Genomic DNA, 23102 nt, shown 5'->3' on the forward strand with positions numbered 1-23102 from the left:
AAATTGCTTAATGTCTCATGGTGGTCTGCAACCCCTCCCCTATAAAAGGGCAAAGCAGCCTCTGATAAATGATAGCTATCATTAATATCAGTTCATTATTATTGAATAACTTACATATTGGACACTATGTTATCTTAGGCAAGTGTGTTGTATGATTAAATTATAAGCATAATCTTCAAGGAGCTCAAAGTCAATGATCATAAAATAATAACGATTTACTGGAGTGACTAGATTTTTCTCTAAGAGGAAAAAGTCTTCATTTTCCCATCACATTTCACTCTTCTCTCTACCCCTAATACTGGCCTACATTAATTTTTCCCATTACCCATGGTATTATGAATACCAGGGCATTCTCTGCCAACAGACACTCAGGGTAGCACTTTGCTACACGTTTTCAAGTTTCTTTTTCTTGCTGAATTTTTCCCATGAATAAATGGTGTCTTTTCTAAAATAAGGTAAACTCTTTGATGGCAAGGTCACCTGATTTTGTTTCTCGTGTATCCATCACCCAGGAGTACACAGGGCCTGTTTATAAACATTGATTCGACTGGAGCCATTCTGACCTTGTAACTGCCTAATCCACTGAATGAGGATTACTACCTTGGGAGTACTTAATAGATTGAAACAATTTTCCTCACTGTTTAGAATGTGTTATCAGAAACACAATTAAACTGTGACGCTGATTTGTGATCACAAACTACTCAACTGGAAATATTTCACAGCTGAACGCTTAGGAAGATCTGGCGGCTGAACGAATGGTACACCTACTTCTGCTCTGTCTCACGGGGATGGATCTGCCATTGCTACCTCCCATCATGTCCCAATCTTCTCCTCTAAGATCTGGGCCAAAGACTCAGGACTCATGTGCCACAATGACATCCTACATGTCTCTCAAGGCAGTAACTATTGCCAGCGTTTTGTCTTTCTTATTTCACCAGATATGAAGAATTTACACAAGACATATGATGCATATATATGTTTGGCTTCCCAGGTAGCTCAAATGGTAAAGAAACTGCCTGCAAAGCGGGAGACCTGGGTTTGATCCCTGGGTTGAGAAGATCCCCTGGAGAAGGAAATGGCAACCCACTCCAGTAATCTTGCCTGGAGAATCCCATGGACAGAGGAGCCTGGTGACTACAGTCCATGGGGTCACAAAGAGCCAGACATGACTGAGCGGGCACTTTCACTTTTCACTTATGATGCATACAAAATCAACTTTGGAGACATCACCAGTGTGCAGTAATAAATAACTATCATGTTCTGATCTCCACATGGGACAAACGCTATACCATCATACTTGGCCAGCTCTATGATGCTTTAATGATAATACAGTCTTAACATGTATGCAAGGCCATGTACTAGCATTAGTATCTCAAGGCCTATAATTATCTAACCTGAGGAGAGGCTGACCATTTCAACAGCTTAAGGAATTAGTGTCAAATCTTCCATACTATCTGTCTGGTGTTTTCTAAATGATCTGTCAATTTCCAGGTAACATAATGATGACTCCTATACTGCCTGTGTGAGCTTTTTGCTATTTTGAAAAAAAATTACAGTTAAAATATTCCCAAATATTGAAGATACTTGCCCTAATATGATATTTTCTAAAGTTATTTCCCCACTGGTTTGGTAAAGAAGTGCAGTCTCTCCTTGACATGCCTAATGCATCATGTATCTCTGAGCCTTTTCACTGTCTCTCAGCCTGAAACTCCTGGCACATCTTTGTTTTTTATCTTGTAAGACTCAGCTGAAGCCTTAATCATCTTTTTTATGAGTCTCTTCCTACTCCTAGGATAAGACTGTTCTGCATTATCATCATAGGATACTAACACTTTTTGTTGAGATGCTCATCTGTTGCATCAGTATCAGTTCCTAAAAGGCAGGGACCACGTTTAATAAGGAAGCACAAGCTGGAATCAAGATTGCCCGGAGAAATATCAAAAATCTCAAATATGCAGATGACACCACCCTTATGGCAGAAAGTGTAGAAGAACTAAAGAGCCTCTTGATGAAAGTGAAAGAGGAGAGTGAAAAAGTTGGCCTAAAGCTCAACATTCAGAAAACTAAGATCATGGCATCTGGTCCCATCACTTCATGGCAAATAGATGGGGAAACAGTGGAAACAGTGTCAGACTTTATTTTTGGGGGCTCCAAAATCACTGCAGATGGTGACTGCAGCCATGAAATTAAAAGACGCTTACTCCTTGGAAGGAAAGTGATGACCAACCTAGACAGCATATTAAAAAGCAGAGACATTACTTTGCCAACAAAGGTCCGTCTAGTCAAGGCTATGGTTTTTCCTGTGGTCATGTATGGATATGAGAGTTAGACTATAAAGAAAGCTGAGCGCCAAAGAATTGATGCTTTTGAACTGTGGTGTTGGAGAAGACTCTTGAGAGTCCCTTGGACTGCAAGGAAATCCAACCAGTCCATCCTAAAGGAGACCAGTCCTGGTTGTTCACTGGAGGGACTGATGCTGAAGCTGAAACTCCAATACTTTGGCCACCTGATGTGAAGAGTTGACTCACTGGAAAAGACCCTGATGCTGGGAAAGATTGAGGGCAGGAGAAGAAGGGGACGACAGAGGATGAGACGGTTGGATGGCATCATCAACTCAATGGACATGGGTTTGGGTGGACTCCGGGAGTTGGTGATGGACAGGGAGGCCTGGCGTGCTGCGGTTCATGGGGTCGCAAAGAGCTGGACACGACTGAGCAACTGAACTGACTGATGGACTGACTGACGTTTAATCCATCTTTATAGTCTCAGTGGCTAGCACAGTGCCTAAGCCACGTGAGACAGTACATGCTTAGTAGACTGAACAAACTGCTAGGTTTTAAATGATACCAAAAAGCACCACTGATCAGACTCCATCTATTGACCTGGACAAACAAGTCTATCAGAGGAGTCCCTGTAGCCCTGGGGCTATTTCCAGTAACAGAACTTTCTCCTCTGAGACAGATTTCACATTACCTTTAAAGCACAACTGAAGGCCTTCAGAAGATGGAAACATAAAATTCTATTTATCAAAATGAACGGTTGTATTGAATGATAAATGTTAACCAATAAAAGATTTAGATCATACAGGAAAAAAGAAAAAAAGTAACTAGTAATCACCTGAGACTCCACAATAGAGAGTTTGCCATTGTTAAGGCTTTGGTGAATAGTCATCCAAAGATTTCTTTTATGTACTTGCACAGAATTTTAAGTATATTTTAAACATGTAAAATTTATAAACAAGGTATGCTGTGTAAAACCCTTTATCAATATGTTGTGAACTTCCTTCCATCTCAATAAATATAGAGTACCTTAATCTTTAATGGCTACATTCAATACATGTTTCATCAGTGAGAAAGACACTTGAGCATACACGTTTGCATGTTTCTCCAATTATCTCCTTATGATAAATTCCTTGAAGTGGGGCTGCTGGGGCAAAGGTCATGCTCATTTCAATTTTATATAGTATATATTACCACTTGGTGCCCCAGAAAAATTGTTCTGGCTTGACTTTCCCAGTTGTGGCACAAGACAGATGCCTGTTCCTGCCAATTTAAGTGGTGATAAATGTCTTGTTTTGTTTTAGGTTTTTGGTGTGATTTATTTGATTTCTAAGTTAAATATCTTTCTGCATGTCTATCGGCCTTTTGAATTTTTGCCTTTTCAATTGCCTGGTCACAAACGTCATCCATTTTTCAATTGGAGTATTAGTTGTTTATAGATTTTAAGAAAAAAATTAATAAATTTTAGTCTTTTTATACTAGTCATTTTAACCCTATTTGTATTGCAAATATTAGTCTCACTCACTTTGAAATTTGTCTTTTAACTTAGTTCACGGCATTTGGTGTGTTTGTTGCAACGCTCAGAGATTTAAAATTCTTACGTAGTCAACTTTTTCTTTGAGGGCGCTGGATTGTGTGGCATTACAAAGAAGACATTTTGCAACCTAAGATTATAAAAATATCCATATTTTCTATAATACTTCTATGGTTTCATATTTCACAGTTTGCTCTTTAGATTCATCTGGAAAACTTTATTATGAAGGGATGAGTTAGAAATTCAATGTAATATTATACTTATGAATATATTTCATATAAATTCCATAAAATGATTCATATTTTAAAGAATAAAATAGAATTGAATATGGATAAAGAATAAAATATGAATTGAAACAGTATCTAGTTCATGCAGTTTTTTAGTTCTGTCAGCTCTGAATGCATTTGTCCAATTATAACCTGTGTTTTTTGCCTACTGGCTTCTCTACAATGCTTCACAAAGAAATGTCCTTCCTTCTGTGAACATTCTCACTGTATGTGATAAACCCAAGAGTAGGAAAATGCTGGATTACATCACACACACAAACACAACACACACAGATTTATGTTTAATAAATGAAAATATATTTGCTAACAATCCTGAATATTCATTAGAAGGAGTAATGCTGAAACTGAAGCTCCAATACTCTAGTCACCTGATGCGAAGAGCTGACGGATTAGAAAAGACCCTGATGCTTGGAAAAATTGAAGGCAGGAGGAAAAGGGGATGACAGAGGACGAGACGGTTGGATGGCATCACTGACTCGATGGACATGAGTTTGAGCAAGCTCTGGGAGATGGTGAAGGACAGGGAAGCCTAGTGTGCTGCAGTCCATGGGGTCGCAAAGAGTCAGACACAACTGAGCGACTGAACAACAGCAACAACTTATAGCAATAAAGTATAACATTATATCCACCACTCTTAAATCATATAGTCTTTTGATGTAAAGACACACACTCATATGTTATACAGAACAGAAGCTAGTCTAAGTCAAAACAGAGAAAGAACAAATTATAGGAATACAAATATTCTAAAATACAAGGTAAAGAGCTAAGGATCATGTAGAAAGTCATAATTAATTGATCTGCAATAAACTCCTTCTTTTCCCCAGCATAGTCAAGGGAAACAAAAACTGCTCAGATGATGGTGGTAATAAATGGGCTTCCCTCAGTGCATATCATGTGGCAAGTCCTACTCTTAACGGGTTTCCGTACTTTGATACATTTAAGCCCTCTGAAGGCAGTAAGTACTAGTACTGTATTCTCTGTACTATACAGAAACTGAGGCAAGGAGAGCCTGAGTGATTTGCTAAGACTACATGTTAGTGAGTAACTGAGCCAGGCTTTGAAACCAATTAGCCAGGTTTCAAGCCTGTGCACGGTGAACTTCAAGTCCATTGAAAATAGCCTTAATAACCACCATAGACTCTCCTGACATCCTCTTGTAAAAAATAAAACCACCGAGATGGAGCTCAGGCAGCCAGTTAACAATCACTTCACAAAGACTCTTGAGCAAAAGTGGGTTCGGATTTAAGGACAAAGACGATACATTGTTCCTGAGAGGGAATCACCCTTTGTCAAGAGCTGGCATCCTCAATTCTAAACCACAGTCCCACTTCTTTACTTAAGTGAACTGGCAGGGCTCTTCAGTTTTCCTTTTGTATCAAGTAGGGATTACAATAATAACTACTCGCGAAAAGGTCTTCTAAACTGTAAAGTGTGAGTCAGTGCTTTTGATGCCAAGTAACAATTCAGGGGCAAAGGAAACAGCCACCTGTAAGGCTCCACATGCAGAAGGTAGGTACCATGCTGCTTCACAGAAAGCCAGGGCCTAAGTGAGGTCTAAGGCCCAGACAGGGATGGCCAAGCATGCCCTGCAGGTAGCCACTGCCAGGCAGGTGCTGCTAGGTGAGTGCTACCTGGCAGATGCTGATGGCAAAACAGGCAAAACTGATGCCACGTCAGGATTCCAGGAAGAGGCTATTGTTTTGAATTTCTGAATTCCGTGACGTCATTCGGGAAAAAATAACTCTGAGGAGAAGTGCTATGGGCACAGAAACCCTCCCACCTTCTCTCTGTGGCTGAGTCACTGTTTTAGAACTTCCCCCGGCAGAGAACAGGCCTTGCCGACAGCTCCGGTCCTCTGTGCTTCCGCTGGATGGTACCAGGAGGCCGAGCAGCACCGGGCAGCATCTCCAACGCCTTCTCCAGGGCCACATCCAGTCTTATTTCCTACCTGAGGAAGGGCTCCCGGAAGTTACAGAGAAGACCAGGCACCTGGAGGGGCAAGTGAGCAACTGAAAGAAACCCTCCATACGCAAAACTGAAGGGACGCCTCCAAGGGCCCTGCCAGCACGTCCCTGCTGAAGGCACCTGAGAACTCAGAGGCTCCCTCATCTTGCAATCAGGCTGCTTCGTAGCAATAAGTGGCAAACGGTCCTACTTGTCAGCTTACCTCTATTTCTAATATTAAAAGAACGGGCTCATGATGTGGTTGGCAAGGGAAGGAAAAATAGCACTTGGATTTTTCTTTTTTTTTTTTTTAAATATAGAAAGTATAGCACATTTCAAGACTTTCTGTCATAAAAAACGTTTTCCAAGCAGAAATTCAGACTGACTGTTCTTCGGCTAGATTAAATTCTGCATCACGTGGCATTCCAGTGCAGTCTGTTCTGAGGTGGGTGAGGGGCCAAAGTGAAGAGGCTGGATCAGTCTACTCCTGTGTCCAACCTGTGTACAACCAATGCTCGACTGCTAATGACACCTGGCATCTTTCTAAGTGCTTTCTGTTGTTAACTCACTAGCTCCTCCACACAACTCCGAGTGAAGGATACCACTGCTATCTCTATACTGTAGATGAGGAAACTCAGGCACTGATGAGGCTCCTTGTCAAAGATGATGCTGGAAGTGGGGTACTGGAAGAAACCCGGCTGGCAGGTGGGAACTCACAATCCTTTACGTGTTCAAGGTTTGGGCTTGTCTCCTCTCTCTTGTCAAAGTGATAAGCACCTATCAGAGGGGCCCAGAAATAGCAGAAAATGAAACGAAGCTACTTTGAGACCTTCTCTGAATCAGACACTGGCCTGAGCCCTTTCACTTCGGAAGTGTGAGGTGGAAACTCCCAGCTGAGGTGGGCTGACTTCTAGCATTTCACAAGACCCAGGGGCACTGAACACCTTTAAGACCTTTCTGAGGCTCAGCACAAGACATTCTGGAATCTTCCGTGGTTAAAGCCAGGATCAGGTTCCTTGCTTTCCTGACTTACATTTTTTTCAATTTTTTTTTCAGCTTTTATGACCGTGATCCAGCTCTATCATACATTCATCAAACATTTTTGCTTTTAAGGTTCTTTACCCATTCACTGAAGAAAAAAAAAGTGGGTGTGTGTTGAGGGGAAGATGTCCTCTATGATCTTTGAGAAATAACTTCAGAAGGCACAAGAAGCTTCTGTAGGCCAGCAGCAAAGTGTCAGGGATGCAGCTAAAGACTACCGCAAATGAGCACTGAGAGATGAGCAAGTTAGAATTTGCTCTTCCTCGTCTGCCAGGCTGGCTCCCAGTCTCGTCTCTCTGATTTTCCTGGGCCCTCACCTGTGTGTATCTCCCATCTGGAGAGTCAAAGCAGAAAATGACGGCTGCTTCCTCAGTCGAACCCCTTTCCTCTTTGATTCAATAATAAATCAACTTCAAAACTGAAACTTGAGTGGGAAGGAAACTGTAAACACCAACACTACCTTCTAGCGACTTAAACTAGCACTGGTAAAGCGTCTGCCTGCAATGCGGGAGACCTGGGTTCGATCCCTGGGTTGGGAAGATCCTCTGGAGAAGGCAATGGCAACCCACTCCAGTACTCTTGCCTGGACAATCCCACGGACGGAGGAGCCTGGTAGGCTACAGTCCATGGGGTCACAAAGAGTCGGACATGACTGAGCAACTTCACTTTCATGCAATAGAAATAATGTGAGTTATGTCAGTGAGTTAAACATTGCCAGCAGCCACATTAAATAAATAAAAAGAAAACAGTGGCATTAATTTTAATAATAAATTTTATTTAACTCTGCATATTATCATTTCAACATGTAATCCAAAGAAAACTGGTGAGCTATTTTATACTTTTTTTCATACTAAGTCCTCAAAATCTCATATGTAATTCATACTTACCTAGTTCAGTTCAGTCTCTCAGTCGTGTCTGACTCTTTGTGACCCCATGGACCGCAGCACACCAGGCTTCCCGGTCCATCACCAACTCCCAATTCACACTTTTAGTATATCTCAATCAGAATTAATCTTATTTAACAAGCTTAATTACCACATGTGGCCAGTGGCTATTATATTAGATACTGCTGCTGCTACTGCTAAGTCACTTCAGTCGTGTCCAATTCTGTGTGACCCCATAGACGTCAGCCCACCAGGCATAGCACAGTCTTAAAACATGATTCTCTCCATTTCTGTCTCACAAACAAACAAGGATCAATGAATCTTTAATTAATCTTCACTTCATGCAACCAGAAATTATTACAGGAAGGAACAGCAAATTATTACCTGTTGTAAAATTGCTTTAAATTTCTGCAAAAAATCTATTTCTTCATTTAACCTTCACCATAACCCATGAAGTTGAACCCAACAGTATTTTAGATAGGTAACAGATTGACATAACAGGATTGCCCTTTCTCTCTCACACACACATACAGACACACATATGCACATACCTGTTCTATGTTCTCAATCTATGTAGCCAAGGACCAGACCAGAACTGAAGCCACACAGCAGTGTAGAGCCCGTGTGAAAGAAAGCAGCCAGATTCTTGCTTTATTGATGCTCTTTTATATACCACCATTCCAGAAGAATTTACTCTTATACTCTAAGCGCTTTCACTTAAGGGAACATATATAATAATCAGGACCATCTTGGTCCTTAATCAGTCAAGGCCACCTCATCATAAGGAGGGAGCTGGCATGGTCAGGGCCCAACCCAGTTCCTGAACAGTCTGCCTCCAGCTCCGGGCATTCTGGAACCCCACATCCTCTCAAGGTTAAAAAGTCCTTGCCTCCAGGGCTCGTAAGAGAGAACCTTATAAGAAGGCACACATACACAAATAATGAGATCAGACATATAAACAAGTAAACCAAATATGTAAGTACATAAAATGTATTCTGGGATGGCAGGAAAGGGATTCTTTCTGAAGGTATCTGAAAAGCTTCACGCAAGTTTGGAAAAAGAGCAGGATTTAAACATTTGAAAGTGGGCAAAGGGCCCATGCCAAGCAGAGATCACAGTATACTTGACCTGGGGCACAGAGGTGTGCGAAGTGGTTACAGGGTAAGTTGTCCCCTCCGGCTATAGAACATGAAGGACAGAGTATGGAACAAGTTTGCCAAAGTGAGTAAAAGGGTAAAAGCCATCTTCAGAGGTCTTGAATGTTCACTAAGGTTTTAGGATTTTACAGTCTAAGAACTGAGTGCAACAGAAAGTTCTAGAGTGGGAGAATTAACAAGGACAAAGGACTACTTTAGAAAAATCTGATACAGTCTGACAATTTACAGGTGCAAAAAAAAAAAAAAAATGGAGAGTTAAAAACAAAGCAAAGAAGCAGGCAAACAAAGAGGGCTAATGGAGCATAAGTTCAGAGGACCTTGCACTATTCTGGGTTATGGATTACAACAACCTAAATGATGCTGGTGGTAGGAAGAGTGAGGTTAGGAGAATGAGATTTACAGATCTGGAACTGGAAGAGACAAGGGCCTCAAGTTTAAAGCCTTTTCAAGATTAAAGCCCACGTTACTGGAAGAATGATGGTGCTCTTCATGCAAATAGGAAAGTCAGTATAACTAAACAGCTTTCCCCATGGAGGGTGGGCTTTGGAAGAGATAATGATCTCAAGTTTAACATGTAAATTTCCCTAATAAGGCCTGAATCTGTTCTGTGCACCTACTTCAACAGTTTAAGTGAATGACGGTTGAAAGAAATCCAATAAGCACTTGGCTTTCCTCAGAACTTGCTTAACTAGTTTCTGATAACTTGAGCCCGCTGGTCACTTGCTTTCTGCAAGCTGGTCTTGGCAATCTGCTCAGCTGTCCTCTGAATGACCTCAGAAGATCTGCTGACCATTCTTCATGTCTGACCCAACCACTGAGGGAAGGAAATTTCCAATCTGGACATGGAACTTCCTGGTCTGGATGTTACTTCTGAAAGGGCCATGGTATTGAGACACAACTTTAGATTTAAAACTTGGTGGAACAGTGGTTAAGAATCACCTGCCAGTGCAGAAGATGCAAGACATGGGTTTGATCCCTGGGTTGGGAAGATCCCCTGGAGCAGGAAATGGCAACCCACTCTCTAGTATTCTTGCCTGAAAATTCCATGGACAGAGGAGCCTGACAGGCTACAGTCCGTGGGGTCACAAAAAGTTGGACACTACTTAGCATGGATGCACGCACATCTCTCTATATTTAAAGTGAAGGAAAGTCTATAGGTATATGTCAGTAATAAAGTTCTTTGTCAACAAACTCCTATTTTAAATCTACAAGGCAAGATGCCCATCCATCACTTGATCCTCGATGGTGGAATATTCTATAGAGATTCTGTCCCATATATTTGGAGTGCTCAGTCTCCTAATAACCAAAATATCACAGAGAGCAAAGAGCTTCATATAAATGAACATTACAAAGTTGGCTTAAAACTCAACATTCAGAAAACTAAGATCATGGCATCTGGTCCTATCACTTCATGGCAAATAGATGGGGAAACAGTGGAAACAGTGACAGATCGTATTTTGGGGGGCTCAAAATCACTGCAGATGGTGATTGCAGCCATGAAATTAAAAGATGATTGCTCCTTGGAAGAAAAATTATGACCAACCTAGACAGCGTATTAAAAAGCAGAGACATTACTTTGCCAACAAAGGTCTGTCTAGTCAAAGCTATGGTTTTTCCAGTGGTGGAGAAGGCACTGGCACCCCACTCCAGTGCTCTTGCCTGGAGAATCCCATGGATAGAGGAGCCTAGTGGGCTGCAGTCCATGGGGTCGAGAAGAGTCGGACACGACTGAGCGACTTCACTTTCACTTTTCACTTTCCTGCATTGGAGAAGGAAATGGCAACCCACTCCAGTGTTCTTGCCTGGAGAATCCCAGGGATGGGGGAGCCTGGTTGGCTGCCATCTGTGGGGTCACACAGAGTCGGACACAACTGAAGTGACTTAGCAGCGTGTATGGATGTGAGAGTTGGACTATAAAGAAAACTGAGCACCAAAGAATTGATGCTTTTGAACTGTGGTGTTGGAGAAGACTCTTGAGAGTCCCTTGGACAGCAAGGAGGTCCAACCAGTCCACCCTAAAGGAAATCAGTCCTGAGTATTCATTGGAAGGACTGATGCTAAAGCTGAAACTCCAATATTTTGGCCACCTGATGTGAAGAATTGACTCATTTGAAAAGACCGTGATGCTGGGGAAGATTGAAGGTGGGATGAGAAGGGGAGGAGAAGGGGGCAACAGAGGATGAGATGGTTTGATGGCTGACTCAGTGGACATGAGTTTGAGTAAACTCCGGGAGTTGGTGGTAGACAGGGAGGCCTGGTGTGCTGCAGTCTATGGGGTCGCAAAGAGCTGGACATGACTGAGCAACTGAATTGAATCATTTGTAAAAACACAAGGCTTATCAATGCTCCCCAGTAAGTCCTTAGAGGCTATAAAATGCAATTAACACTTTTAGGAAAAGGATCGAATGTGTCTGTGTACACATACTTCAGAGCCATCTCCAAATATGCCACCTTTCACAGACTTTGTCAAATCTCTCACAACATGCGGTAATAATATTTTCAAACATTTTAAAACATTAAGCTTTTAAAAAGTAGATGAGGCCTCTTTATTCAGTGGAAAATAGAGGCATGATTTAGAAAGCAGAATGTAACTGTCCAGAATGGAATACAGTCCAGTCATGAGTTCTCATGGCCTCTGGTAATGGGTGTTGTAACTGGTCTCCAAAAATGGCTCCCAACAATTCTTCCCCTGCCTGTAGGGTCAGACTCAAGAGATGGAGAGCCTTTGTGCTCTCTTGATTGAGTCTGGGTTGGTCTTGTGACTTGCTTTTGCTCAACAGAACGTAGCACAATTAACATTCTTGGACTTTCAAGCCCAGGCCTTAAGAGGGCTAGCAGCTTCTACTTCTTCTCCGGGCAGCTAGCTGCTTCATGAAAATGTGACTGCCTGATGGAAAGAGAGATCTGAAGCCATCATGGTCAGCTGAGCCCAGCTGACCTCCCAGCTGAATGCAACCACGTGACTGAAAGTATTAGTTGCTCAGTCGTGTCTGACTCTTTGTGACCCCGTGGACTGTAGACCATCAGGCTCCTCTGTCCATGGCATTTCCCAGGCAAGAATACTGGAGTGGGCAGCCACTCCCTTCTCCAGGGGATCTTCCCAACCCAGGGACTGAACCTGGGTCTTTTGCATTGCAGGCAGATTCTTTACCATCTGGGCCACAAGGGAAGCATGACTGGAGCCCTGGCAGAAAGACAGCAGATGAATCCCAGCCATCCCACAGAATCCGGAGAAATAATAAATCAGTGCTGCTAAGTTTGGGGTCCTTTGTGGGTGATAACAGATTAGTGAAACAATGGGTGACAAAAGATATCAAGTGGCTGAAAGTGAGTCCGGTCCACCGTTCACCTGTGACCATTTGTGATTCTACTGGGATTTTGTAGACTTCTGCTTGCAAGCTAATCCAAGTGGAGAAACAGATAGGACCTTCTCTTGTCATATTCAGACTCTAGCATTCAGTAACATCTAGGTTACTGGTGCTGATGTTCACTCTGGATTCTGACAATTCTACTCCCAGAATCCGGAAGGACTAGGAAAACTGTCTCCCTTGACTGGTACACAAAGCTCTCTCTCTCCCTGTATTCTTCCTTTATGTAACACCATGCCACAAACTTACAAATGTTGACATCAGAAACAGTAATAAGATGATGAACGCTGGAGTGAATAAAACTTCCCTGTGAGTACTGGGGGATGAAGAGAAGCTGGCATAGACCTTAAATGCACTTGGTAGTGGTCTGTGTGGAGTCACACAGACAGCAATGTCTAGGCAGGCATGGGGTAGACTGAATTATTAGCCCCAATTCTTGACCCTTTTCTACAATCACACCCTTGCTATCAGTGTGCTATGGTCAGATGAACTTCTTTGCCCTCTGTCTTTGAACCCTCTTATGTGACTCAATTTGGCTAATAAAATGTGGGTGCAAACAACAGTATGCCAAGTCCAAGTTCAAGCTTAAGAGGCATCATGTGTATTGTTTGCACTTTTACCCTTCTGAAAAAGAAGAGCATGTTCCCCTTGGCTCCTGGATCCCAGGAGGAAGTTGAGACATGGAACAGAGCCACTCCAGCTGACCAATTGCCTTGTGATCAAGAAAGATACGCTTATTGTTGAATGCCACTGAGATCCTGAGGCTGTCTATTACCCAGCAACAGTTGACTAATATAAGGCTTCTTTATTAGATGCCAACACTTGCAAACTACACACGATACTTTAGAACAGAAAGTCTTCTTGGTTATAAAAATTGTAACCATATTAGCAAATGAATGGTTAGATGGTTTCATTGCCAAGCAAAATAAAATACAATATATTGAGTATCACCAAATGAACTTACAAAACAGAAAGAGACAGGCTTAGAGAACAAACTTATGGCTGCTGGGAGGAAAGACAGGGATAAGGGATAGTTAGGGAGTTTGGGACTGACATGTATACAATGCTATATTTAAAATGGATAACCAACAATGACCTACTGTATAGCACATGGAACTCTGCTCAATGTCATGTGGCAGCCTGGACGGGAGGGGAATTTGGGGGAGAATGGATACATATATATGTATGGCTGAGTCCTTTTACTGATCACCTGAAGCTACACAACCTTGTTTGTTAATTGGTTACACCCCAATACAAAATAAAAAGGTTTTATACATATATGCTGCTGCTGCTGCTAAGTCACTTCAGTCGTGTCCGATTCTGTGCAACCCCACAGACGGCAGCCCACCAGGCTCCCCCATCCCTGGGATTCTCCAGGCAAGAACACTGGAGTGGGTTGCCATTTCCTTCTCCAGTGCATGAAAGTGAAAAGTGAAAGTGATGTCGCTCAGTCGTGTCCGACTCTTAGCGACCTCATGGACTGCAGCCTACCAGGCTCCTCCATCCATGGGATTTTCCAGGCAAGAGTGCTGGAGTGGGGTGCCGTTGCCTTCTCCATTATATATATAGACTATCATTAAATTTTTGCTCTTACAAGTCTAAGATTATCTTTCTACAGGTTATGATTTAGTATTAAAAGTTCTCCATAATATAATCCTAACTTAGTTTTCTAACCAATTTCCTCTCACTTATATTTTATATTCCATTCAAACTGTATTACTTGAGGGGATGGGGGGAGGCTCAGGAGGGAGGGGATATATATACACACACATATGGCTGATTCACTTTGTTGTACAGCAGAAACAGACAAAACTTTGTAAAGCAATTATACTTCAATTAAAAAAAAACTAGATTACTTGATTTTGTAATTTTTTTTGGATTACTTGTAATTTGTGAATATGTCACATCACCTTTAGCCTTTCCTCATCCAGTTCCTTCCTACACCCTTTATCCAACAGATTTAGATTCTCCATCCTTTAAGGCCAATTTCAGCTGTCATCTCCGTAAGAAATCTGTTCTGATCCCATCTTTTAAGGTAGTCTCTCTATCCCTCTGACTCTTATCATGATATGTATGTCTTTTCCTCTTCTGGTATTTGGCTTATTCTGCCTCAGAACGCTTCCTCATCTTCTTATAATGTTCTAGACAGCAAGGCTTATCTCTTTATCCTCCATGGCATTTAGCAAAGGGTTTGATACATCATGTACCAGCTAGTCAATAATTTTTCACATTAAAGAATGGAAGACGGATAGGAGGTAGCCACGACACTGAAAAGGGTTCGTGGACTTTGGAGTCAGAGATATCTGATTGTATTACTTAGTAGCTGAGCAGCTTTGGACCGGTTAGTCTCACTGTGCTCCAGCTCCCAAATCTGTAAGATTGGGATGGCACAGACTTCACAGGATTGTTGTGAAAATTCAACATGAAACTGAATGCAAAGGCTTCTCACTGTCTGACATATGGTGGAAGCTCCGTAAGTGGTGGCTCTAATCACAAAAACGACAATGACACAGAATCTCACAAAGAAGCTGGTTTAAACAAATCTCTGACATTCAATTACTTCCTCTTAAAAGTTCAATTTTGAGAGTGACAGTAATAACTCTAGATCCTATGAGCAGTTTTCCCAGAAGGTGTGGTTTCAAAGATCTGGATTCTAGTTTTATTAACTCATTATCGACCAGGAGATTTTTGCAGAAACTAACACTGCAGCTGGTGGTCTTTTTTGGGGGGGGAGGGTGGGCCTGGTCGAAAGTTTTTCCAACTAACACTTTACAGGTTATTTCATTCAATAATTAGAACTGACACACCTATAAAGTCTACTAATTTTTGTGAAATGTTGTCTTCAATCTACTCTTCTGTAGAGGCAAAGGAACATTCTCCAGCACCATGGGTTTCATTTTTCACTTTCTGTATCAGAATGAATCACTAAGTATTTTTTGTTGTTTTGTTGGTCTAATATTTATATCATTTGAATCAGAACCATATTCTGAAGAACTATGATCTTCTGAGACACTTAGTACATATGTCACTCAGATAATCAGAGAAAGTATCTGCATAAAATTCACCGAAAAAATCCTCTTTGCTCAAAATTTTTCAGTGTGTCATTTTTGAAAATATTCAGTTCAGTCGCTCAGTCATGTCTGACTCTTTGCAACCCCATGAACCGCAGCACGCCAGGCCTCCCTGTCCATCACCAACTCCCAGAGTCCACCCAAATCCGTGTCCATCAGGTCGGTGATGCCATCCAACCATCTCATCCTCTGTCGTACCCTTCTCCTCCTGCCCTCAATCTTTCCCAGCATCAGGGTCTTTTCCAGTGAGTCAGCTCTTCACATCAGGTGGCCAAAGTATTGAAGTTTCAGCTTCAATATCAATGTCTCCGATGAACAACCAGGACTGATCTCCCTCAGAATGGACTGGTTGGATCTCCTTGCAGTCCAAGGGACTCTCAAGAGTCTTCTCCAACACCACAGTTCAAAAGCATCAATTCTTTGGCGCTCAGCTTTCTTTATAGTCTAACTCTCACATCCATACATGACCACTGGAAAAACCATAGCCTTGACTAGGTGGACCTTTGTTGGCAAAGTAATGTCTCTGCTTTTTAATATGCTGTCTAGGTTGGTCATCACTTTCCTTCCAAGGAGTAAGCGTCTTTTAATTTCATGGCTGCAATCACCATCCGAAGTGATTTTGGAGCCCCCAAAAATAAAGTCTGACACTGTTTCCACTGTTTCCCCATCTATTTGCCATGAAGTGATGGGACCAGATGCCATGATCTTAGTTTTCTGAATGTTGAGCTTTAGGCCAACTTTTTCACTCTCCTCTTTCACTTTCATCAAGAGGCTTTTTAGTTCCTCTTCACTTTCTGCCATAAGGGTAGTGTCATCTGCATATCTGAGGTTATTGATATTTCTCCCAGCAATCTTGATTCCAGCTTGTGCTTGTTCCAGCCCAGCATTTCTCATGATGTACTCTGTATATAAGTTAAATAAGCAGGGTGACAATATACAGCCTTGACGGACTCCTCTTCCTATTTGGAACCAGTCTGTTGTTCCATGTCCAGTTCTAACTGTTGCTTCCTGACCTGCATACAGGTTTCTCAAGAGGCAGGTCAGGTGGTCTGCTATTCCCATCTCTTGAAGAATTTTCCACAGTTTATTGTGATCCACATAGTCAAAGGCTTTGGCATAGTCAATAAAGCAGAAATAGAAGTTTTTCTGGAACTCTCTTGCTTTTTCGATGATCCAGTGGATGTTGGCAATTTGATCTCTGGTTCCTCTGCCTTTTCTAAAACCAGCTTGAACATCTGGAAGTTCACAGTTCACGTATTACTGAAGCCTGGCTTGGAGAATTTTGAGCATTTACTTTACTACCGCGTGAGATGAGTGCAATTGTGCAGTAGTTTGAGCACTCTTTGGCATTGCCTTTCTTTGGGATTGGAATGAAAACTGACCTTTTCCAGTCCTGTGGCCACTGCTGAGTTTTCCATATTTGCTGGCATATTGAGTGCAGCACTTTCACAGCATCATCTTTCAGGATTTGAAAAGCTCAACTGGAATTACATCACCTCCACTAGCTTTGTTCGTAGTGATGCTTCCTGAGGCCCACTTGACTTCACACTCCAGGATGTCTGTCTCTAGGTGAGTGATCACACCATCATGATTATCTGGGTCATGAAGATCTTTTTTGTACAGTTCTTCTGTGTATTCTTGCCACCTCTTCTTAATATCTTCTGCTTCTGTTAGGTCCCTACCATTTCTGTCCTTTATTGAGCCCATCTTTGCATGAAATGTTCCCTTGGTATCTCTAATTTTCTTGAAGAGATCTCTAGTCTTTCCTGTTTTATTGTTTTCCTCTATTTCTTTGCATTGATCACTGAGGAAAGCTTTCTTATCTCTCCTTGCTATTCTTTGGAACTCTGCATTCAAATGGGTATATCTTTCCTTTTCTCCTTTGCTTTCACTTCCCTTCTTTTCACAGCTATTTGTAAGGCCTTCTCAAGACAGCCATTTTGCTTTTTTGCATTTTTTTTTCTTGGGGATGGTCTTGATTCCTGTCTCCTGTATAATGTCACAAACTTCCATCCATAGTTCATCAGGCACTCTATCGGATCTAGTGAAAATTTTATGTTTATGATATACACAAGGTTGGAACAAAAACCTAACGGAGCAATATGTGAATGATAATGACAGTCAAGTTATATAAAGAACCTTGATCAATTTTAAGCTCTAACAACTTTGCACAGTGATGTTTATTGTATTACCGCCTAAAAACGCAGTGATATGTCTCCAGTCAATAATGTGTTAAGATGCTCATATATTACCTCACAGTTTTTGGTTCTATAGGTAGGGCCCACTAGAAGCAAGTTTGTTCCGGGCAACAAATGCATCTCCTTGAAACAAACCAAAGGGAATCCTTCTTCCTCCGTATATAAGAGTCTACTTGTAATAGAGCATTATCCCTTCCGCAGTGTTCCCAATTCTTCCCCAGGGAACTGAAGCAGCCATTGCAACGGATCAAAGGCTAGAGACTAAAATGCCATAGAAGCTCTTGATAGAGACTGAATAGTGCAACTTGAGTTGTTTACATGTAAACATTGTTTCAATAAGATTCTTTAATGAATAAGAGATGAAGAAGTGCTCTTATGAATAAAAGTGCCATGCAAATGTTAATGGCAATTATTGTTATAGTAATTCAGCAAAAACGGTTTCATCTTCTCTGACTAACTGGAATCTGGTACAAACACATAGCTACTATTCATCGGGGTAATCACTGATCTTGCCAAACTCAAGATTAGGCAAACTCAAAACCTGTGAATGGCCAGACACGGAACACTGGCGAGTGAACTGGGGTTGCTGTGCATTAACAGGGAAAGCTTAGCAGTTTATTGGAGACATTGCCTGACTGAGTGGGGAATTTGTACCCCACCCCACCAACTGCTGCCTCAGGAAATGGAAAATCTGTGTTGCTAGATCTTCTCAAGAAATCTGGGGTTTTGTGTGGAACATCCTGATTTTTAAAAGTTGTCTTTCATTTTATTTTAAAAATTCTCTGGGGGCCAAAGAAAATCCAGATGTGGCCATGGGCTGGCACTTTGTGACCTTTGCATTGCACAGTCTCAACTCACTATGAATCATCAGAGATGGTTAAAAGATGATTTCTAAATTCACGGCAATTGTATTTTTGGATCCGAGGATTTGTAATTCACATAAACTTACAATAAACTCCAAGAAACACCACATTCCCTCAGTTATAAATCTTCAGCCTTGGACCTTCATGTTTCAGTCCCACAATTCTGGACCAGAACACCTGTGGCCACTGTCCGATGTACCTAAGTCCTATGAGTTCTGCAAAGCTTGATTTAAATGTGAGCTGTGTATAAAACCTCCATGGTCCTCCTCAAAGTCTTCCAGGTATAAATTATGATGAAACTGTCCAGTGTAAAAGATCTGCATCAATTTTTCTCATATCTCATCGGCCCTTTACCCGCTCCCCCTGTCAAATGGAATACGACCATGACACTTAAGTTACTCACTCCTGCGAACACGAAAGGCCTAGATCAAGGGGGCCAAGAATGAAGCTCAGTGGCACTTACCGCCAAACACATCTCCGTTCTGGTAGTTCTTCCCTTTCTGGGCTTCCTCTTCGTTTTGAACAGTGGCAACATGCTTGGCGGAGGCACAGCCCATAGTCTCATTCGGTCAGCTTCCGCCGGGCTGAACTGCAAATCATCTCTACAGGCACGGGGACATGTTGTTTTTCTTTAGACGCAGGGAAAATCCACCTTCTTGCTGAGTCGGTCAAGATGGGTGCACCTGGAAGAAGACAGCGCCAGATCAGAATGCATAACACGAAGCCGGTGTCTCCGCATCCCCTGTGTTTCTTGCCTCAGTCTACTGGATGGGGGTGCGACCAGGCACTGCAGACGAAACACAGCATGGTCATTCTCATCTCAACCTGCGCTAGGAAAGCAGGGTTGGAAGGCCTGTGCCCTGCACAACACATGGCCGGACATTTTGAGGAGATAAAACATTTCTCTTTATTTATTCTGATAAATATTTGAGCGCTCCTGCTTGCCACATATAAACTTGAAAGGCCATCTAGGTTTGTTAACGTTCTGGAATCTCAGAAACCTTCAGAGGAAGGGAAGCACATGGATGGGACCCACTGAGTTCGGAAGGCTGGGAAGTCCTCCATCTTTCTCCTCTGGCCCTCTAGCCAGCAACTCCAGCAACTCCAGTTTCGCCTGGAGGGAGTGAGCTGGAACATAGGCTAGTTTATGCATTTCTGGTAGGTTCTAAAAAATGACTCAATATTTTATCAGAGGCGACACTGTTTGGGAAGGAAGGAGATGGGAGAGATGTACTGACATTTTTTAAATCTCATATACAATACAATGTATTAAGTACCATGATAAACATATCACAGGAATCTATGGCAATGCAGAATTCAAAAAAATAGATTAAATTGTGATCGGGCAAAAGCAGGAACTAAAAGAAGAAGTGATATTTTGTAGCGTCTTAAAGTTTGGTAGAAACTTGCCAGGCTTGAAAGGATAGTAGCATCATCCAAATGTAAAGAACTGCCTGAGCTAAGACACTGGAGTGTGGAAGAGCATGGTGTGTGTGTGTGTGTGTGTGTGTGTGTGTGTGTGCACGCGCACGCGCACACGCGTGCATGCACATGTGTGTTCAGAGGGGTCGAGTGGGGGTGGGGCAGGGAAGAGGACTGCACTGCTGAGGCTTGTGAAGGGCCTGGAGGAAGCCTTGCTAACTTTACCCAATTTAATAAAGATAAACTATAAGATGTCGCAAGATAGAGGAAGTCCATTTGATCCAAATCTGAGAAGACTTTGAGAGATACTGAATTAGTAGCATTCAAATCCTTTCTGTCAACCTACTACAGTGTTTAAAGAAACAGTACTGAAATATGAGACAAGAAGAAGCGGAGACAGGACTCAGTTCCAAAACTCCTCTCCAAGCAGGCGGCTGCCAAGGGCTGCGGCTTTGCCCTACAGGGCAGCACTGTCTCAGGGTCCACCTCCCCCTCATTCTGCATCATCAGGTAAGGTGACAGGGTGGGTTCCCAGAATGAATTCCTTACTTTCCAAAGCGGAATGTGGGGAAACAACTTCACACCTACACAAGAGAGCGACCTGAAGTGGAGAGGAAGCCTCCCGTCCTCTTCCAGTCTGTTGCCGCCTCCTCATAACAAAAGTGAAAACAGGAAGGAGAGTGGGAACCCTAGCGAAATCCTGAAGGACAACAGGAATTCAGAGACAGTTTGCAACCCTCCTCTCTGGGAGTCCCCTTGCTTTTCTTTTCCTCATTCCTATTTTGTGTGGACAGCTTCACAAGCTACCCAAGAAATTAATGTAAGAATCTAAGATGTGAATTATTCTTTGCTTCTCCCCAAAAGCATTGTGTGCTGTTTCTTCTGTTTTAAAAGCTGTGTTTGTTTGTAGCAACAAATCTTACTTGAATTTGAAAAGTTGAAGTCACATGAAAAATCACATTGCAGAGGGCAAACAAAAATAAAACATATTTTAAAACTTGTCAAAGGATTTCTCTGTTACTCAGGCGTGGAAGTGAGGGGCATGTTAACAAGCAGATTAGGTATGATTCTAATTAGACACTTAAAATTCAAGTGATGACTCGGGAAGTCTTGATTTAATTGTATTTTTTTTAAAAGCATGATCAATCAAAATGAGTTCTCTCCAAATCACAGTTAGGTGCAGATTTTGTTTCTGAAACACACACATTACGTATTTTATTACAGTAATTTAATTTTAAGAGTGAAGTTTTCCAATTTTACAACTTCATCAGGAATATATTTTAATATTTTGTCCATTTCAAAGGAGATAATTATGAAATTATCTGAGAGGCAGAAGATCCACAATTCTCAAAATGAACCATGGAGTACTGGGGAGTTTTTTTTTACTATGTCATCAGGACTCCGCACATAAACCATTGTGCATTCATTCATTCATTCAACAGATATTTACTGAAAAATACTAAGTGACAGACACGTTTTTGGAAGACCCTGTGTAGAGAAACATAAACAGGACCAGTCTCCTCCCTGTCCCTATAACATGAACACTCAGAGAAAGGAGATCATGAGAAAGACCAGTTTCACAATGTGGTACAGCAACTGCCAGTCAAATATAGGATGACCGGGGAATTCACCCCACAGGTACCTGATTCAGCCTTGAAATCATGAATGTCAAGAAAAGTTGGATTTGAGATCTGACCACAGCTGAATAAACATCACTAAACCACCCCCCTCCCCTACAAACTACATTTCTTTTATAGTCTGATGTAATGTCAAGGTTTCATGTCTACTGAAAATTCTCTTACTTATGTTAATCCAACTGCGACCTCAAATTGAGGAGACCTTCAGAAATGAACCCCTACCGACTGCCACCATCATCTGCTCAAAGTCTCCCTGGGGTTTCCCTTGCGGTCCAGGGGATGAGAATCCACCTGTGAATGCAGGAGACGTGGGTTCCATCCCTGGTCTGGGGAGATCCCATGGATTGTGAACAGCTAAGTCTGTGCCACAACTACTCAGCCTGTGCTCAAGAGCCCGGGAATTGCAACTCCTGAGGCCCACGCACCTGTGCCTGTGCTCGGTCACAAGAGAAGCTGTTGCAAAGAGAAGCCTGTGAACTGCAACTAGAGAGTAAAACTAGAGTCGCCCCCAGTCACCTGAACTACAGAAAACCTGAGGGCAGCAACCCAGACCCGCTGCGACCAAAACTAAAGAGATAAATAAATTTTTTTTTAATAAAAGAAAGCTTCCCTTCAGTTTCTACTTACTACCTTTCACATAAATCCAAGCATATTTTTTTAATTTCCACTTTTCCATGAGTTTTCTTCAGCTTATCTCTCCCAGCTCCCACATCATCTATTCATTGATGCCCCTGAAACTACCCCACTTAGGGAAGGCTTAGGGTGCAAATGAGCATGGAGAGACCCGAGTACCGAGCAGACAGTCTCGTTCTCACATATTGTCATTAACAGCCTGTTATTTATTTCTGAAGTCACAGATCACAGGCTGAGAATTAAACTGAAGCATTTCTTTGATGGGATCTTCTAATACCAAGTCTCACTGAGGATGATTTTTTAAAAACTAAATAATCTATACGTAAGATCATCAGTTCAGTCGTGTCCAGCTCTTTGCGACCCCATGGACTGCAGCACACCAGACTTCCCTGTCCATCACCAACTCCCAGAGCTTAGTCAAACTCATGTCCATTGAGTTGGTGATGCCATCCAACCATCTCATCCTCTATCATCCCCTTCTCCTGCCTTTCAGGAGATGTAAGATCATCATGCAGCTCAAAAACATGGGGTCCAATTAATAGCCCACATGAGTATGTGTTAGTTGCTCAGTTGTGACTGATTTTTTGCAACCCCATGGACCGTAGCCCATCAGGCTCCTCTGTCCATGGAATTCTTTAGGCAAAAACTTTGTGTATAAATCTCCCCAAGTGGCTGAATGGCTATATTATCGTATATCATGAAATTAGAAGCTGCAAATCCCTCTCCACAAGGTTACACACTAAATTAATACCACACCATCTTTTAACTTATTTTAATTTATTTT

At 42.0% G+C, this 23102-nt stretch overlaps 1 protein-coding gene across 2 annotated transcripts in view; it reads right to left on the reverse strand.

Annotated features, from left to right (window-relative positions):
- C16H1orf21 (chromosome 16 C1orf21 homolog) overlaps positions 1–23102 on the reverse strand; it is a 242536-nt gene that overhangs the window by 135904 nt on the left and 83530 nt on the right. For both annotated transcript variants that reach the window (XM_086343415.1, XM_086343416.1), the window contains one exon: positions 19090–19309. In XM_086343415.1, the coding sequence (XP_086199541.1) occupies positions 19090–19183 (94 nt within the window). In that variant the 5' untranslated portion in view covers positions 19184–19309. The remainder of the gene's footprint in view (positions 1–19089; positions 19310–23102) is intronic.

The sequence above is a fragment of the Bos grunniens genome, chromosome 16 (assembly GCF_055505025.1).
Source record: "Bos grunniens cultivar Pamir isolate PY7600 chromosome 16, Bosgru_T2T1.0, whole genome shotgun sequence".
NCBI classification, from domain to species: Eukaryota; Metazoa; Chordata; class Mammalia; order Artiodactyla; family Bovidae; genus Bos; species Bos grunniens.